The sequence below is a fragment of the Rissa tridactyla genome, chromosome 2 (genome assembly GCF_028500815.1).
Source record: "Rissa tridactyla isolate bRisTri1 chromosome 2, bRisTri1.patW.cur.20221130, whole genome shotgun sequence".
NCBI lineage: Eukaryota > Metazoa > Chordata > Aves > Charadriiformes > Laridae > Rissa > Rissa tridactyla.
In genome coordinates, this window is record NC_071467.1 from 96,454,126 (window position 1) to 96,471,908 (window position 17,783).

General features: G+C 42.7%; 2 protein-coding genes across 5 annotated transcripts in view; both read left to right on the forward strand.

The window, feature by feature from the left end:
- Positions 1-221: 221 nt before the first annotated feature.
- On the forward strand, positions 222-14,387 carry LOC128906222 (tRNA selenocysteine 1-associated protein 1-like). 4 transcript variants are annotated; one of them, XM_054193212.1, is made up of 10 exons: positions 280-361; positions 1,790-1,870; positions 2,870-2,946; positions 3,043-3,173; positions 3,780-3,911; positions 4,892-5,011; positions 7,130-7,325; positions 8,490-8,535; positions 9,301-9,469; positions 12,798-14,387. In XM_054193212.1, the coding sequence occupies exons 3-9, from the start codon at positions 2,917-2,919 to the stop codon at positions 9,435-9,437; spliced, it is 792 nt and encodes a 263-aa protein (XP_054049187.1). In that variant the 5' UTR covers positions 280-361; positions 1,790-1,870; positions 2,870-2,916; the 3' UTR covers positions 9,438-9,469; positions 12,798-14,387. The 4 variants fall into 4 exon arrangements, with proteins under 4 accessions (XP_054049188.1, XP_054049187.1, XP_054049186.1 ...); XM_054193211.1 differs by lacking the exon at positions 12,798-14,387 and having other exon boundaries at positions 9,301-9,698; XM_054193213.1 differs by lacking the exons at positions 2,870-2,946; positions 12,798-14,387 and having other exon boundaries at positions 222-361; positions 9,301-9,698.
- A 1,031-nt stretch (positions 14,388-15,418) lies between these two features.
- The window catches only part of NUP153 (nucleoporin 153), a 44,287-nt gene continuing 41,922 nt past the window's right edge, over positions 15,419-17,783 (forward strand). Inside the window, 2 exon segments of the mRNA XM_054193203.1 lie at positions 15,419-15,469; positions 15,471-15,548. Of these exon segments, the coding sequence (XP_054049178.1) occupies positions 15,434-15,469; positions 15,471-15,548 (114 nt within the window). The 5' untranslated portion in view covers positions 15,419-15,433.

A 17,783-nucleotide genomic window follows, 5' to 3' on the forward strand; every position in this document is an offset into this window, starting at 1 on the left:
GTAATCTAATTAAGGGGGTGTTTGAATTCCAGAGGTTAAAGGTGCCCCACTGCTTAAATGATAAACCAGCTGGGACTGTAGCTACACTTAAGGCAAGTGTGTGTGTAAAAAAAAAAAAAAAAAAAGTTGATATGTGATGTTCTAACTGCTTTTTAAATATTTTTTCTTTTCCTAGTGAAAACATCAAGAGGTGACAGTCAACATCAGATGGTGAAAGAGTATAAAAAGGCAGTTTCACATAGAAGTCTGTGATAACTGTGATTGAGAAACAGTTGCATCACTTGCCTTCTGATTGTTTCTTGCAATAAAACTGCTTTGTAGTGCATGCCATCTTCTGTTAAATCCGCACAAATACAGAGCGGTAAGTTTAAAAAAAAAAGCATTATGCATCTGTAAGCTCAAGAATTAGTATTTCAGTGCTTAGAGCACAGAGGAGTTTATGGTTATGGAAGAATTAATTTCCTCTTAAGGAAAGTAATGGTTGACTTGAACATCACTATGGATATTTCTATTAATAATGACCTCATTTAACAGGAAAAAATTGCTGCTGATAATTCTTTATAATGAGCACAGTTAGGTTTAATAAAAGGGCATATGCTAACCTTACTGATATATGCCTGTATTTAAGGGCTTGTTTGTACTTGACTACCTTTGTGGCTTCAGAATGAGCGTGGGGATGAAGTGCATAGTTATCCTGAATAACACCATGCATGGATGCTCTAATTATGGTATATGGCTCTCCTGTGTTAGGTTAGTCTAATCCATTTTCAGAAGTAGTGCTCTGAACTGTTCCCCTGTGTGGGCAAGCCTTTAAGGCATTACCAACACTCTGTATTTATTGTATTATGTGAATGTGGATTTGACTAGCCAGTATGTAAAACATTACATAAATTCTTGTATGGAAATGAGGATTAAAACTTCAGCACTAAGTGTGTGCATAAAAGGAGCAATGCTGGATGTAAAAAGTCAGCAGTGGTGAATGAACAGCTGCGTATAGGAGTAGATGTAAAATATTTTGCAAGTGAAGCTTTTCTGCACTGACTTATGTTGGTTGGATGACTAGGGGAAAAAAAGCTTAAAGTATATGAGACTTAACAAAGAGGTACATACCTCTTCAGGAAAGTGTGTCCGCTGATTTAGTGATAGCAGTAAAAGGTCGTTCGTTGTTGCTAACTCACTGGTAGTGAGGGAAACGTGTCTATGGAAGAGGCAAAAGAGTTCTCTTTTGAGAGAACCTAAGAAAAGATGCAGAGAAAGATCACATTTACTGTACATTCTTCCCCTTTTATTTCTCTTCTTTAGCACAGAGGAAGTACCACTGCTTGTTTTCAGCTGTGTAATCTGTGGTACATGCAAATCAACTTTCAATTTGGTTAAAAGGGGAGAAAGTAAGGGGTTGTACAAAACATACTGAGGCCTGTATCTTTGCCTTGTTTTTAACTATTTTGGAACATGGATCTTCTCAATTACTATGTAATGTGTAGGTATTTCAGAAATAAGTATAAGGTATAGATGACTTAAAAGCTCTCTGTAATTTTCTGGTGCTTTGGACAGTGGGAAAGCTTGTGGACTATTGAAGTTTAAGAAAGCGAAGATGACTTCTAATCATAATCCCATTGGCTATATGTCCTTTTTATCTCCATTGCTTTAGTAGTGACAAGTCAGAACTTAAATTTCTAAGATCTGAATTAATAATGTTAAAAACCTAAGGTAGGGTGAACATCTTTGAAAGTAACTAATCTCAAGGTTAAGATTCTTTATCTTCTTGTTCCTCCCCCACATCTTTCAGCTGAAGGAGTGCAATAAACTCAACCTGTGCAGCTGTCGTCTTCAAGAAAGACAGAAGAGAGTTTGAAGCATGGCAAGCCAGGTAAGATAATTTGGTCAGAAACTCAGGCTTGCAGTGCCTAAATGGATTCCAGAACCATACTCAGAATTCCTAGTAAATGTAAAGCTGAAATAGCTAGCTTTCTCTGAGTTGGGTATTCTTTTAGTCCTATGATTTCTTCCGGTAATGTGGTAATTGGTGGCTGTCCTCTGGACACTTAATTGTATCAACTGAAGCAGGTTGGGGGCATAACATTAAGCTTTGCAGTTTGGATTATTTGAGCATGAGTTCTTCTGAAGGACCTTGCACGTAACACTCTCTATAAGATGTATGTAGAGGTGTTCTAGAGGAAGAACATTAAAGCCTGCGTAAGTAAAAAATACTGCGAAATGCCATTCTTATTTTTGGAAATCCTCGTTCTTCAGAATCTTAAGTGAGGGAGGCAACCTGTGTTAATACAGCTGTTGTTTCCCTCCTCTTTTGTGTAGTTGACCCACTTCCTTTTTTCATGGTGTTTTTTGGGATTTTGGTTTTTCTTCTGTTTTTTTTTTTTTTGAGAGGCACTTTTTATGCCTCTCTTCCTGGCCTTCTGTCTGGGTGTGAGTTTTCCCTCAGCCAAGCTCTAGTGCCTGTTCCTGGTCTGCTTTCTCCTTATGTTCCATTAATCGGCCTCCTGTTGTTGTTCCTGGCCTGGGAGAGTGACTCACAGCTGGGTAGTGAGGAGAGGCATCTCACATAGGAGAAGAAGAATTCCTAGGTGAGGGGAGATAGGGACAGCTGAGATCCCCTCTAGGCAAGAGTGGTGATTTCCCTGCCTCTTCATCACTTGCACCGTGCTGCGGCAGGGTTTTTTTGAGTCCTGGAGCTCAAGTGGAACACAGTCCCATCATGAAGATAACTAACATCTAGGATTGGCCAACATCGAAGGGCTGTCTGCTTTTTCCCTAATTCCAAGAGGAAGCTGTCAATCCTTTAGCCAGCTTGACAAGTCAGGGGAATATGGCTGTTCATACAATCCTTTGGCTCTGTTATTTTTGCCAGGCGTTTTCCCCAGAGGCTGCTTTCCCTCATGGGAGGCGGAGGGAGAAATGGGACCCCAGGCTTCTTTCAAGGGCAAGGTGAATATGGGGAAATCACCTGTGGTGATGGGGAGTGGGAGGGAGGAATGTAAATGAGGCTAAATACTATAAAGGTGATTTTTTTTCTCCCAACAGGACTTAATGGCGAAAAAAAGAGAATGTCTCCAGGCCTACAGCTGGTGGAGAACACCACAGAAGAAACGGAAGAAAAAGAACAAAATAAAACCAGGAAGAATAGAGTTTGTCCCTAGTAGTAGCTCAGCCAGGTAAAGATCTTTTGGAAAGAGAAGCTCTGATGCCTTATCTGTTTAAGTTGATAGTGACCAGTGAGTGCCATGACTTACTTTTAAAATCCTGAAATAGCACGTCTGGTGCTTATACACTAAGTATCGCTTATGGAAATGTATTGCCAGTAGAGTAATGAAGGTCATTTTTGTAGTTCATCTCTCCCATAATCACTGAGAAGTGGTGGCAAGATATTGAACCGTGGCTGGAACTTGAGTTAATAGTTTTTGTTGGTATTCTTGTGCCCCATGCTCACCCCCCTGCCCTTCCCCTCCCCTCCGACAATTACTTATTTTAAAAAAACAACTTCTAAAAGTGTGGGGTTTTTTTTTTTATAAAATGGGTCTTTGAAATGCTTTTTTTACAAAAGTAATAGAATGGACCCAGAGAAATTGAGAACTTTATGCTGGATTGATGGCATTGCAGTTCTGTACATTACTTGCGCAGTTTTGCAGTTAGTAACTCTCTTCAGATTTCATCTCCTTATTTATACAGTGATAACTATCTCCTTATGTTAGGTATCTTACTATTGCAGTCAGCTACCTTAGTCTCAAACTTGACAATTGCTCTCTTTCATCTTTTTAAAGACCAGATTATTCAATATTTGTTGGGGAGCTTACTCCAGAAGTGGATGATTTCCAGCTCTATGACTATTTCCTAAAGAGGTACCCCTCATGTATTGACTGCAAAATAGCAACAGACCTGCTGGGATATTCCAGGTAATGCCTGTGAAAATTTGTAATGCTGTCAATATATTTGCTTCTATAAGTAATATATATAAGAGCTTGTGTTGGAATAGTTTCTGTATCTTCTTCAGAGGCAGGAAGAGAGATTAGTCTCTAGCATTACTTTTTTTTTAACAACACAAATCCTTGCATTTCTAAAACTTTCTGGTTAGTTAAGCAGTTAATGTGATAAGCTTCAATTTAGTCATATGCATATCTGCATGTAAGAAGTTAGACAGTGGGAGAAGGGAGTGCTGTGCACTAAAATCTGTGCTGCTGTGCTTACTTACAGCAGCATGTCCACTTAGTCATCTGCATTACTGAAGACAAAATAATTCCCTTTTTACATGTGTGAGAAAAGCAATAAGGCGTGGGAAGTCTTAGGGGGGTCAGGAGACTGAACCTATTAATACAAGTAAACAAAGCCTTGCAGAAGTTGCACTGGCAAGGCAGTGAGTCAAGCAGGGATGAGCAAGTTTGCTGTTCAAACAATACTGGCTGTCATAGACTAATTTGAGAAACTTAAAACGAGTATAAAAAGAATGTTAGTGCCAAACAGTGGTAGGAGTGGGTTGATACTAACTGATAAATTAACTGCTGTAAATGCAGAAATACGGAATCTGATGTCCCTGCCCATGGCAGGGGGGTTGGAAGTAGATGATCTTTAAGGTCCTTTCCAACCCTGACAATTCTATGATACTTAAGCAGATAGCCATTAAAATGTATTGTCTTGCTGTCTCTCAGCAAGTTACATCTTAGTGCTTATTAAAGAATGAGGTTTTGTGCTTCTGGCCCAAGTTTTTAATTTGGTGAAAACATCTTCCGTGCGTTTGCACATGCCAGAGAGGTTGCTTAGGTAATAGAAGCTATAGTAGCTGCTATCTTCTATTTTTGTAGAAGACAGAAATTGAATTCATTAGCTTTGTAACTGTTATGCATACTAGAATTTGTTTTTTCCCTTTTGAAAATTGTAGAGGGTATGCCTTTGTCAGATTTGGTGAGCAAGGTGATCAGATGAGGGCACTGCAAGACTGCCAGAATGCACCAGGTCTGGGGGGAAAACGAATCCGTCTGAGCATAGGAATTTCTAAAAGGTAACAAATGAGTTGTGCATTGATTCAGTAATTCTAAATAAATCAGATTCTTGTAGCTTTGCCTTTGTAAAGTCTGTGGCCCTTGCTAATAATGGCTGTACACACGATGCATTCTACAAAACCAAAAATACAGAAGCATTATGTTTTGACTCCCTGGATTCATCAACCTCTTTCAGGATTGCTGGCGGGAATCCAACTCTTGAGTCTAGCCAGAGAATGTAATTTGGGCTTAGCTGCTGTTGTAACCAGCCTTAATTCTTATAGTAGCCAAGCTGAGTGCATTCATAAATATTTTCCAGGATTGGGCCTGAAGAGACGGTAGAAGGGACAACAAGTGGGTTTGTATGCTAGGGAGCTTTTCTTCTAGACCTTTCTCTCTAGTTCAGGCAAGGTAGCACATAGCTAGTTTTACAGTAGGCTGGTGGAGGAGGAAAAGCCAAAGGAGATGTTACTGGGACAGTTTTAGAGTACAATTCTTTGCTTTTCAACATATTGGTGCAGCAGGCAATTCAAAGTTGATTGGCTTTGAGAGGGTTTTTTACTCTGCCGGCTCAGTTCCTTCAGTTATTTAAGGTAATTCAAGTCTCTGAACTTCAATCCCAAATTTCATAAACTCTGATCCAGGATACAGAAAAAATAGAACTTTAGATAAAACAATTTCAGTGTATTCATGAGGCTAGCTTGTATGGTCTGTTAAATAGTAAAAATAACAGCTTTTGTTTCTCTTTACCCTATATAATTCTGCAGATGTTGCCTCTCTGATTTAGAATGGAAATGCTCTTACCCAAGAGAGCACTGTCCAGAATTGCTCTAAATTATTTTGAAAACAAGAAGAGGTCACAAAGAAACAGGTTTCCTCACTTCTGCTACCAAGAAGGATGTAAACAGTATTTTCAGATTTTTCTTTTCTACAGAGATGTATGTAGGAGAGAAGTTGGAAGCAGGTGGCTTTGAGATGTCTAGTCATTTGTTTACTACAGTAGCAAGACAATAGAATACCTATTTACTAGAATATATGTGTAGCTTTACAGTAATAAAACAAATGGAATGTAGGTATTAAAATACACATCAGTAATCTATCTGTTTCTGAATGGCTGAGTACTACGCTCTCCTAGTGTCAAAACACCCAGCTGTCAGAGTAGTTAGTCACCAAGTTGTTTATATTGGAAACTCTATTTCTGAGCTCCTTCAGTTTGTGTTCTTGACAAAAAAGCTTAGATCTGACTTTTCTGTAATGAAGTGGAGGTGCAGACAAATCGGACTCTTGCAAACACAGGAGGTCTGCCTGTACATGATCAGTGTAGAAATGTCTAAGCATAGAGGATTTTTTGGAACGTGCAGCTGGGTTATATGAATGTATTTCATGTAGCGTATCTCTGTTTTAGTACAGATAACACTTGTGCATTGACTCTTGTCCTTCGTGTGAAGTTTTCCCTGAAAAAATCTACTCAGGAGAGGGAAGGTAGTGGAAACTAATCAACTGGCCCTTTGGTCTTAAGAACCAATGACTTTTGTCATTTTCCTACTGATTGGGCTTCATACTGAGTTATGGCAGTGCTGACTTCACCTGACAGCTATACTCTTGACAACTGTTGAATGCTTCATTGACTAAAAATATAGCAGGTGCAGGTAGACATGGCGAACTGGCAGGCAGTGTCAGATGCTCCTCTGAAACAGACAATCTGACTTCACTCTCTTGTTTCTGGAAATAAGGTTTCATATTAACCAAACAAATGATAGAAGGGATAATTAAGACTGAATGCATCTTTAAAGCAGCTGTGCTCGATAAATGTCTCTGGTCTTAATACATCTTTGTGCTCTGCTAAAAACTAATTTATCAGTAGCTTGCTTATACAGATAGCAAAACCACTCGAATACAGGCGCCATGGCTCAGGTTTAATCCAGAAATAGTTACTTTTGGTATTGGCCCAGGTGAGAGCATTTGCTTCTGTATAAACATGAGATCTTGTGCTTGACTTTGACTGTTGCTTAGGCAACTACTTAGAAAATCTTCCTTTTAAACTTTGAAGTGTGTAAACTGTCAAGTTGTTTAACTTCAGAACTGGGTTTACAGTTTATTGTACTCAAACTAACTGTATATAACTTTTCATGTTTCAGACTTAAAGCAGAATTCCAGCGGTACCAGTCGTACAACTATAATGATTATTACCAAGATTATCAGAACTACTACTCACAGTGGGGTTATGATCCTTATGCTGAGTACAACTACAGCTCCTATGCTCCCTATGACAGCATGCAAGCTGTTGGAGACTGCTCTTTAGGAGATGCTGTTATGGCTCCAGCTGTTTTTGAGGTAAAGATACTACACACTTCCTTTAAAGGAAAAAGGAACAGGGAACTACTGGAGTACTGTGTCCAGTTCTGGGCTCCCCAGTTCAAGAGGGACAGGGAACTACTGGAGCGAGTCCAGCGAAGGGCAACCAAGATGATTATGGGACTGGAGCACCTCCCTTATGAGGAAAGGCTGAAAGAGCTGGGACTCTTTAGCCTGGAGAAGAGAAGGTTGAGGGGGGACCTGATTAATGTTTACAAGTATCTAAAGGGTGGGTTTAAGGAGGACGGAGCCAGGCTCTTTTCAATGGTTCCCAGCGACAGGACAAGGGGCAATGGGCACAAGCTAGAACATAGGAAGTTCCGTTCAAATACACAGAAAAACTTCTTTGCAGTGAGGGTGACAGAGCACTGGAACAGGCTGCCCAGGGAGGTTGTGGAGTCCCCTTCTCTGGAGATTTTCAAGACCCGCCTGGATGCAGCCCTGAGGGATGTGCTTTAGGCAGTCCTGCTGTAGCAGGGGAGTTGGACTAGATGATTTCTAGAGGTCCCTTCCAACTCTGAAGATTCCGTGGGAAAAAAAAAAATCACAAATAATAAGTTATACAAGTCTCGTAAGTCAGAGCAAAAAGATGTCCTAAAACTGAAATCATGCTTTCTGCTTAGTGTGGAGGTTAGAATAGCAGGCTTCATTCAGAGGTATCTTTGATTTAAGTGCTTAAGTAGCGCCTCTGTAGAATTACAGGTTTATACACCATTATTTGTTCATATATGCCAAATTACAGTTTTGACAGCATAATTGTGTAGGCTTCCTCTCTTCCTGTTTTTCTGCTGTACTTTGCTTCAAGCAAATTAAAAAATTAGTGTAAGATAGTCTTATCTTAGATCACCCAACTTACAGATTGCAACTTCCAGAAGTCCCTTCCAACCTGAACTATACTACAATTTTCTTAAAAACAACCAACCAAAAGAACCCCCCCAAAACCACCACAACAACAAACCAAAAGACCCAACACAACCAACAAATAAACCCTCCCTGACAAACACAAAAATCCCCTCTCTTTTATGTAGTTGTGGGAGGAGGGAATGATTTGGGACTACAGACTTATTTTGGATTTGTGATGCTTTCTGAAATGGATTATGATGACACTTACAAGACTTTCTTTTCTCTTTGTTTTTTCCTCAGGAAACTGCAGCTATGACTGAAATCAATGATGACCTAATAACTGAAGGTAATGTTTCTATCCTGCAACTTGAATTTAGCCATACTTGTGTCCTTTAACAATACAAGCCAATGACTATTGGATGAAGGATATCTTGGAAATTCAGCTGATGTATTGGGATTCTCTATGGGTTACAGCTGAGATGAGACAGGATTTTAAAGCTGATAGTGTACACCATGTCAAGTAGAATGGGACACGCTTCACAGTAGGTTTCTTGTAACTCTGCCTTCATTCTCATTCCAAAATTTTCTAATACAGGATTTTTCATATCTTTTGTATTGATCCTGCTAAGCATATTCAGTGTTAAAGTCATTAATAGGCAAAAGCTTCATTTTCCAAACCCTGAGGTAAACGCTTATGTTGCGGATCCTAAAAGGAAGATTCAAGTTGTGCTGAATTGTTTGGCCTGGAAGGTTTGCAGATAGGTCCTTGCATAGAGACATCTCTTGTTAGTGTTCAGAAACATTATCCCGCATAACACGAATTGTAGTAAAAATGAATTAAATGTAATTTGGGAGAGTTTCATGGTTAGTTATTGTTAAATCTGCTCTTTATCTTGAAATACTAATATAATCCTAGCATTCTAATACACAAATTCCAAAAGAAGCAGGACTTTTCTGGTTTGTTAAAATTCTAGGTGAATAAACATCTTATTACATTTACTATTAAATCTATTAAATTTAGTTAAAACACATTTTATTAGTCATTTATGGCAGGTTTTTGTGTGCATGCCTCAAGACCTGACACTTGTACTTACCAGGCTTTTATTTTCAGATCCACAGCTTTACTTGGATGTTGATGAAATGAACAGACAATTTATGGAGACAAGTGAAGAACTCTATGATTCCCTCATGAATTGTCACTGGCAACCTCTGGATACGGTCACTTCTGACATCCCCCCTGCTATTTAAGTGTCTTATATAGCATGACCGTTATGACCAAGGTGCTAAAACTACATTTCTTCTACATTACTCTAGATCATAAGTTTTAAAGCACAATGATAGGTTGGATTTTTTTGCTATGCTTTTGACAGTTTCTGTAATCTTTTTTTTTTTGATCATCACTCTACTCTTGGAGCATCTTGAAATCATGTAAATATTCTAGAAATGTAAAGAGTTCAATGGGGTCTAAAGATAGACTTGCCTGTGTAAATAAAACTTTGTTTCTGCAAACCTGCCAGCAAGGGATTTTACTTACATATGTGAAGCATGTTCTCTTCTGGCTTGTGGAATTCAGCTGAGGCAGTAGGGGTATTTCATCTGTCTTTGGTATGGGCATCAGGAGAGTAGCGAAAACTAGCTCTCGTGGATTTCCAAGTTACCTAGGTAATCTTTTGCTCTCTTGGTATGCTTGCTTAGATTATCTGTGTACTTGGGAGAGACTCATGGGGTTTGTTATAGGAACGCTTGGGCCCACTCTTTCTCCTGCAGTCATCTGGTGCTAACTGTACTACTGTTGATCTGCTAGGTCAGCTAGAATTGCTTTATCAGTACGTTATTTTAAACACTTTCAGCTGCCATAGCTGCAAGCATTCCAAAGATTAAGGTTGATCCCTACTGACAATTTTATTCCTGCCCTTCTTACTGTTAGTCTTCTCAACAGACACTTTACAGCAAAGAAACCGGTGTAACATAATATGTGTTCTTAAACCTTAAACTCTTGTAAAAATAAATTTCTGGTTCAAAGGAGGAAAAATAACTCATCAGGAACAAAAAAAAAACTATCTTAGTAACAACTCTTCAACTAAGTTACGTCTCTAATTTGTTCACTCTTTGTGTTCAGGTGTTTTATGATGATGTTATAAAATTTCAGTAGGATGACAGTTTTCAGTATTAAAGGAGCTAGGGGAGATGGCAGTGTGGGAAGTTCTGCTTTAAGCTAGCAACTTCTGAGTGACTTCCTCTAAACTGTTCTCATCTTGAAAGGGTGATAGCATTTTTTCAGTCATAGGAACTACTTAAGCCCATGTGTATGAAAAAGTATTTACTACTTCATGTACATAATGATAAAATAAGTGAGGCTGGAAATGGAAAAATACTCTTCCAAGGAAAATAGCAGGACTTATCATAGCTAATAGCTGTGGAAGCTACTAAAGCTGGTCAAAACACTTTGGTACTGCCATGTGTGTTCTGGGGCCAATCTGAACCATAATTGCTATGATGGCAGATAGGAATAAAGTTCTCTGGCTCTTTTATGACTTAATGTAATTAAAGTGGTGATCATAACCTATATGCTATTCTTAAATTTAAAACAAATACTGTATTGCAGAGTGATGACTCGGCACCAGCAGGTCACTTCTGGCTGCTGACCAGAATCTCCCTCTTTTCTCTTCGCAGTGTAGTTTCAGATAGGAATATTTTCAAAGTTCCACCCATGAAATGCAGATGCTCTAAAACAGAAAAAGCTTTTGGAGTACTATAGGAAGTTCATTCTTCCTGGATTTTGTGCAGATGTACATGTAGGAAGAGATAGAAAGAAAACAACCCCCTCATCTAGGTGGGGGGAGTAGCATCATAGTTTTAGCAACTGTTCCCCTGCTTTGGGGAGAGCTAGTTGCAGGGCAGTTAGAAACATGGATTTCTTGGGTGAATGTTTCCCTTGTGTGAACTGGTGGGTCTTTGGAGGGTGATGATAGGGAGATTATTAATGTGAATGTGACAGACAGTGGAATAAATGAAGCAAATAAAATCTGGGTGGGAAAGGGGGTACCTGTGTGTATGTATGTAATTCTTTCAGGGGACTGCAGTAGGGAGAAAAATCAAGATACTAGATGCAGGCCCCTTGAATTTGGATGGGAGTGTTAATGCTTTGGAACTGTATGGGATTTGATGCCACTTCAGTTGTAGTGCATAGCTCAGGTGCTTGGTAGTACAAACTGGTCTGCTGAGCAAAGGGTTTTGTATCTAGCAAGTACCATCACTGCAAGCAGCAAGACAGCTTCCAGGTCTGTGCCTGGGTTATATCCTGCTCTGAAGTGGCTTGCATAGCATCACCTAACACTGTACTTAAGTTGCAGCAAGGAATTTGTGGAAACCTTTTGCTGTGTTATCAGTTAAAAATGTTATGCTAAGGATGGGCGTTGGCTCAGCAGAAATACTGTGGACTATCTGCTGATTTTTGGCATTCAGGAGGTTGATCAATGTGTGAAGTGTGTAATGAGGGGCCCATGTAGCTGTGTTTTCACTTAGTCTGACACTATTATCACCATGGTACATAAACCTCAAAAAAGCCACAGTCTGTAGCCACCCCATTTATGCAGATTTTACCTATTAACAAGGTCTTTGCATTGGAGGCTGTGTTCCCAACAGGCATGCACCTTCTGTTTTGGGCTTTAAAGTGCCTATGTATAGGGAAAACACTGTTTATGTAATGCAATGGAAGAGGTTGTTTGGGCCATTAGTTCTCCAAACCTGAGAAACATTGGGGGTGTATTTTCTTCCAGTCAATATACAAGAAAAACGAGGGAAGAGAGTGTGTTGATTGCGGCCCATGTGACACTTCTAAAATAGCTCTCTGACCTCTTTTTTCTGTCTCCTGAGCCTTACTAGCCAATTCCTCTTCCCAGTTAGGAGGGCATATGTGCGATCAAGGTGATGTGCACGTTCTTTACTGTGAAGGGATACCGACTGCAGGATTTCTTCCTATCGGTGTGTTCCCCGTGAATGCCAAATACAGGAGAAAGTGCGTGCATCAGAACTGTTAGAATGCATTGCTGAGGCTTTTTACTGAGTACTTAACAGTTGTTCTACAACTATCAGCCTGCATTAGCTAGCTTATGCAAAGATCTGAACGCATCATGCAGGTGCCTGCTGTCAGTTCTACAAAGGTCCGATTGCAGTGGGAGCATTTAAAAAAAAAAAAAGTCTTAGAAGCAACTTTTTCAACAAAATGATATTTCACTTTTTCCAGTTGTTTTGTCTCTGTTTTACCCAGCTGAAATGTAGTTGGTTTTTGGTTTTGTTTTTTTTTTTTTAAGCTTGATGAAGGTTTTTTTGCAAGAATATCTAGTATTGGTTTTAGAAACTCTTCATTGTGCCTAGCTGCAATAGATAGTGCCTTTACTCAAAACCTGATAATTTCTTCAAGAGTAGTAGTGGTTTTGTTTTCTATCACCTCTCTAAACAGAAAGGCTTTAGTAGGGTGGTATGAGGTGCTACTAATCCTGCAGTCAGTGAACAGGGAGAAAGAAACAGGCCAAAAAGGGTAGGGAGTACTTAAAAGGGTACAAAAAGGTTAAATAGTACTTAAGCCATGAATGTTTCTTTTTGCAGGGATGCTCTTGGACCAACAGCTTCTTTCTAGCGCTACCTCAAAGTAACTTGCAGATATAACTCACAGGGAAGATTGATCAAATGGTGATGATCCCTATCATTCTGCTGGATATATATATATTTGCCTTTTGTTTTGTCTCATTCTTAATAACATTTATTTAACTTCAGTGACTCATGTCAGTAGATGTTGTTTGACTACATCGACAAGTATTTCTGAGTCATGAGTGTCATTAAAGGCATGTCACCATATGGAAATTGTTCTAAATAAGTAAAATGGAAGTAAAATAAGTAAATAAAGCAGCACTTGAATTTACAGAGCAAACATAGTGTAGCTGCCTTTGACGCATACATTGAAGAAAAAATCATGTTTACAGGTTACCTTGATATCCTTAGCATGCATCAGAAAGAAGGTATCTTGTTTAAAATTTGCCCAGCTCTTACGTATCCAGTGCAGGAGTCATTTTAAATTTGCCCAGCTCTTATGTATCCAGTGCAGGAGCAATTTTAGTTCTCCACACAGGTGCTGTTTCAGAAGGCAGCATTATTACTGATGAATGAATGTTACCAAAGGGCATGGTTTATATCCCTTTCGAAGTTTTGCTCTTCCCATGATGGAAATACATCATGATACCCTTCTTTTCCCTCCCCTAAGGTGAAACTTAGCATGATTAGTTGTTTCTTGGACAGAGAGTTACCAGGTCAGGCTAAAATACTATTTTTCGTGTATTTTGAGTATTATATTGATGTAGATTTCTTTCGACAAGCATGTTGTAGAAACACAGCCTCACCCTAAAATTGGTCTGCAGATGTAACACACCAGCATATTACACAAGATGAGGTGGTTCCTGCAGGTGACTCCTAAATCCATGTGTTCCACATCCTGGAAGGGATCATCTATCACTGCAAGTCAGCCCACTGCATGAAAAGCTCTATTCACGGGGGTAGGGTAGGAGAGGAAGAGACTGTGGGAGTTCTGAAGGTGTGCAGTTCATGGGGAGAAATGCCTGGAAAGCAATTCCACTCTTCTGGGATTTTGGAAATGGTTATCTCCTTTAGATAACTATGAAAGCAGGACTAAGAAGTTGAGCAGGAGCAAGTCATGTAGGAGAGCTGGGAAGATACCAATGAGGTTAAAAAAAGCCATCATGAAACAAAGACTTGGCAGTACAATACTCCCCAGTAAAATTCCTTCTAAAAGCTGTTCCCTCTCCACTGTTCCTGCTGGTTTGCATTTCTTCGGGCCTTTAGAATCGTCCTTCCTGGTTTGAGTTCCCCCAAGCCCCTGTGCTTGATATACTCTTCCTTCAGATGCATGCTGTGACACGCTTTTATTTTTGGTGGAAGAAGTGCACGCTACATCACAGCTCTACCTACATCTCATTCTAATTAGTAATTTTTTAGTACATTGTTTTGGTTTTTTTAGGGTGAACATTTTTAATGACTTTACACAGGGAAGGTGGTTGTGAGTTTGTGGTCTGCTCCCATCATTCCCAGGGCAGATCAATGCTCTATGCAAGATGTAGAACCATAGATTTTTCTCAACTGTACTTCTAGTAGAATAATAATAAAAAGAGTCTAGAGAAACTTAAATACTTTACATTTCTAAAATTTGTAATAGTAATGCCCCCTTCCTCTTTGAGGAAGGAGCATCTATGTCGAAGCCTTTTTTCCCCCCACCTGCTACCCATCTGCCCAGAATGAGCGATGGCAAGTCCCTCAGGCCGTCGTTCCCAGCGCTTACGCAGCCCCAAAGTAGGGCTGCGACCCCAGGGCCGCTCTCCAGCTTTCCCGCCGCCATCCCCCACGCTGCCCCTCCCCGGCAGGGACGAGGGAACCCCCATCCCTCGGGGGGAGGGGACGACTCCCGTTACGCCCGGCACGGCGTAGGTAAGTCGTGCCTCCGGGGTCAGCGGAGCGCCCCAGGGAGGAGGCAGAGGAGCCCAGGGCCGTCACCGGCGCTCAACCCGGCGCGGCCTCCACCGTCACAAACCTCTGCTCCCGACCTTCCAGCCCGCACCGAGCCGCGCTCGCTTGCGGCCTCCCGGGGGCGGGTTTTTCCGCCCCCACGCCCGTCCCTTGGCGGGTGCCGGCCCTGCCCGCCGGGGGCCGCGGCCGCCTCAGCGTCGCCTCGCGGCCTGCTCCTGTCCCGCTTCCCCCCAGCGGGCGGTGCCCAAGCGCGCGGGGGCTGCCGGGAGGTCCCCGCTCTTCTGACGCAGCTCGCGCTCTTTAGTGACGCGCGGCCGCCCGGGCGGGCGCCGTGTGGTTGGTTGGCCGGCCGTGAGAGAGAGAGAGAGGGAGGGGGGGGAGGGGTGCGGCGGCTCGGCCGCGAGCGAGCTGAGCGGGCGGGCAGCGCGAGCGGGACTGGCCGGCGGGCGCCAGCCGGGAGCGGGCGGAGAGGGGACGTGAGAAGCAGCGCGCGCGCCCGCCCGCGAGAAAGAGGGAAAGAGCGCGAGCGAGCGCGCGCGCGGGGGGGGTGGCGGCGGCGGCGCGGCGGGGAGGGGCAGGCCGCGGAGCCCCCGCTCCAGGCCGCGCCGCGCGTGGCGGGCGGGAGGGAGCGGCGAGGAGGCCGGGCCGGGCCGGGCCCGGGACAGGCCGGACCCATCCCCGCGGGGGCAGCTGAAGGGCCGGATCCCAGCATGGCCTCGGGAGGCGGCGACGGTGGTGGCGGGGGGGGGGGTCGGCGGCGGGAAGATCCGGACCCGGCGGTACCACCTTGGCACCGCGAAGCCTCCCTATGCCCGGAGCAAGCAGGTGAGGCGCGGCGGCGGGAGGCTGCGGGTCACCCCCGGGCGGGCGGGAAGCCCTTTACTCGGTGCTCCCCCTCCTTCCTTTGGCGCCCCCTCAGCGGCGGGAGGCGGAGCCGCCCCTTCCCCCTCCCCCCCTCCACGTGCGAGGTTCTGGGCCGGGGTTTCCCGGTAGAACGGCCCGGGGGGGTTGGAAGGGTTTCCCGCCGGGGCCGTGGGGATTGTGGGATTTCCGGGAGCTCGCCCCGCTCCCGCCCCCGCCGGCAGTCCTGGGCCGCGGGGGGCTCCTCGCCTCCCTTTTGTCTCCCCCGCTCGGCAGGGAGCAAAGGCGGGAGGAGGAGGAGGCGGCAGGGAAGGGGTCGGTTCCCCTTCCCCCGCCGTGCGCCTCGCCGCCCCGCCGGTGGGGTGGGCCGGCTCCCTCGCCGCGGGGTGGTCGTTTTGTGTCTGGGCTGTCCCATCCCTTAAGGACCCCGGGGCCAGCACCAGAAAGAGCAATCTGTGCTGGCTGTCTGCATGCAGCCCTCTCGGGACCGCCCCCCCCCCGGTTAAATTGATGATGCTGGGTTGCCAAGTGTGAGTTACTCTTCGTATTTAAGTGCATCGCATCGAATATTTTGCTTTTCTTGACAAGTCTCAAATTGAAAGTGAGTTGGTGAGGGTGCTGTGTAAGTTTGGCATCTTCGATTGTTTGCTTTGTGTGTGGGGGTTTTTTTTGTTTGTTTGTTTGGTTGGTTTTTTTTTTTTTTTTTTGTATGATGCTGCATGCAGAACCCTCAGGTCTGCGTCTGGTAGTTTCTTCAGTCGCTTGCCCGTGCCTAAATGTGCTGATGCAGTGCAAGCGAAATGTAATTCATAAGGCGTTTGTTCTCCTTCATATTGTAGGATAGAGTAGATGCGTGACAAAAAAAAAAAACAAGCCAGTTTGTAAATTTCGACACAAAAATCCCATGCCGTTTACAGTGGCTGGAGGGAAAGAAGAAGAGATCTTTCCCAATTACTGTTTGCTAAAAAATTTCAAGGTGCCCAGAGACAGTGCTCTGGAAATGCCTTCCACGTGTATTTATGAACCTGAAGCTGACTGTTCAGCCAAAACCTGTACAATATTAAATTGGTAACATAAGCTAGGGGTTTGAATAGTATATGCAAAACTGAGGGAGTGTTACACATGAGTTGTTGCTCAATTAGTTTTTATTATTTTGGAAGTGCTATGCTTAGTCTTTTATATAGCATACTGATCAGTAGTGTTGTCCTTGTATAGCTAGCACAGTGATGCTTCATACAAAGGATCACTGCACTTAGAGAGCAAATGTTGAAAGCTCTTATGCGAATGGTAGAATAATGTTGAAATTACCACATTGCTTGTGTTCATACTGTGTAGATAACTGAAACCTTACACGTGAATTTAAAATAATTAGTGTAGATGGTTTTCTCACTCCTCTATTGTCTGTTGTCTCTGTGCGTTTTCCAGTAGGTTTATTTAAACAATGTGCCAAAGCAAACACGTGCTTGGGGATATCTGTGGGATTCTGCACAGAGAATGGATGCTGCAAATCGTAGATCAAATTAACAGTAATATATTGGGGAAAAATTGTAATGATTAAAAAAGTAGGTGAACTGACAGATGTCAGGCATGTGCATTTGTCATAATGGATAGCTTTTTAACCCTCTGCAGCTCTCTAACTTGCATTACATAAAAAGATGAGCTCTGGGTAGATAGCTAACTTCAATTGGAATTAATTGACAGGTGTTCATGTTTTCTCTATAATGTCCACTCTGCAGAAGTATTCTGTGGTTTGGTGTTAATTATCTCTCAGTAATGAGTTAGGAAAGACATGAAAATGCTTGGTACAATCCTGACATGAGGTTATACCTCTGATTCTGATCCCTCTCTCCCCTAACTATTATCAGTAAGTAGGTTCATAGAAGTATTTAAATAGAACTGTTCTAGGTGCTTGCGGTCAAAACTGAGGTCCTGAAAACACTCGGTCTCTTATCATCAAGCTCTGAAGGTGTCTAAGCACTGTACCCAGTGTAGCTAATAGCTTTAAAGATCCTAGGATATCAGATTTTTTTTTTTTTTCAATTTACATGAGAGGTGATTAACATGATGCCTGGCTCACGATTGTCTGCTTTCTGGATGTTGTTATTTTGCCACAGTCTCCTGGGGAGTTCAGTCAGGTGAGAATTCTCCAGTCACGCCCAATGTGTGCTGCAGAGTCAGTCTTCTATAAAGTACAGCGAC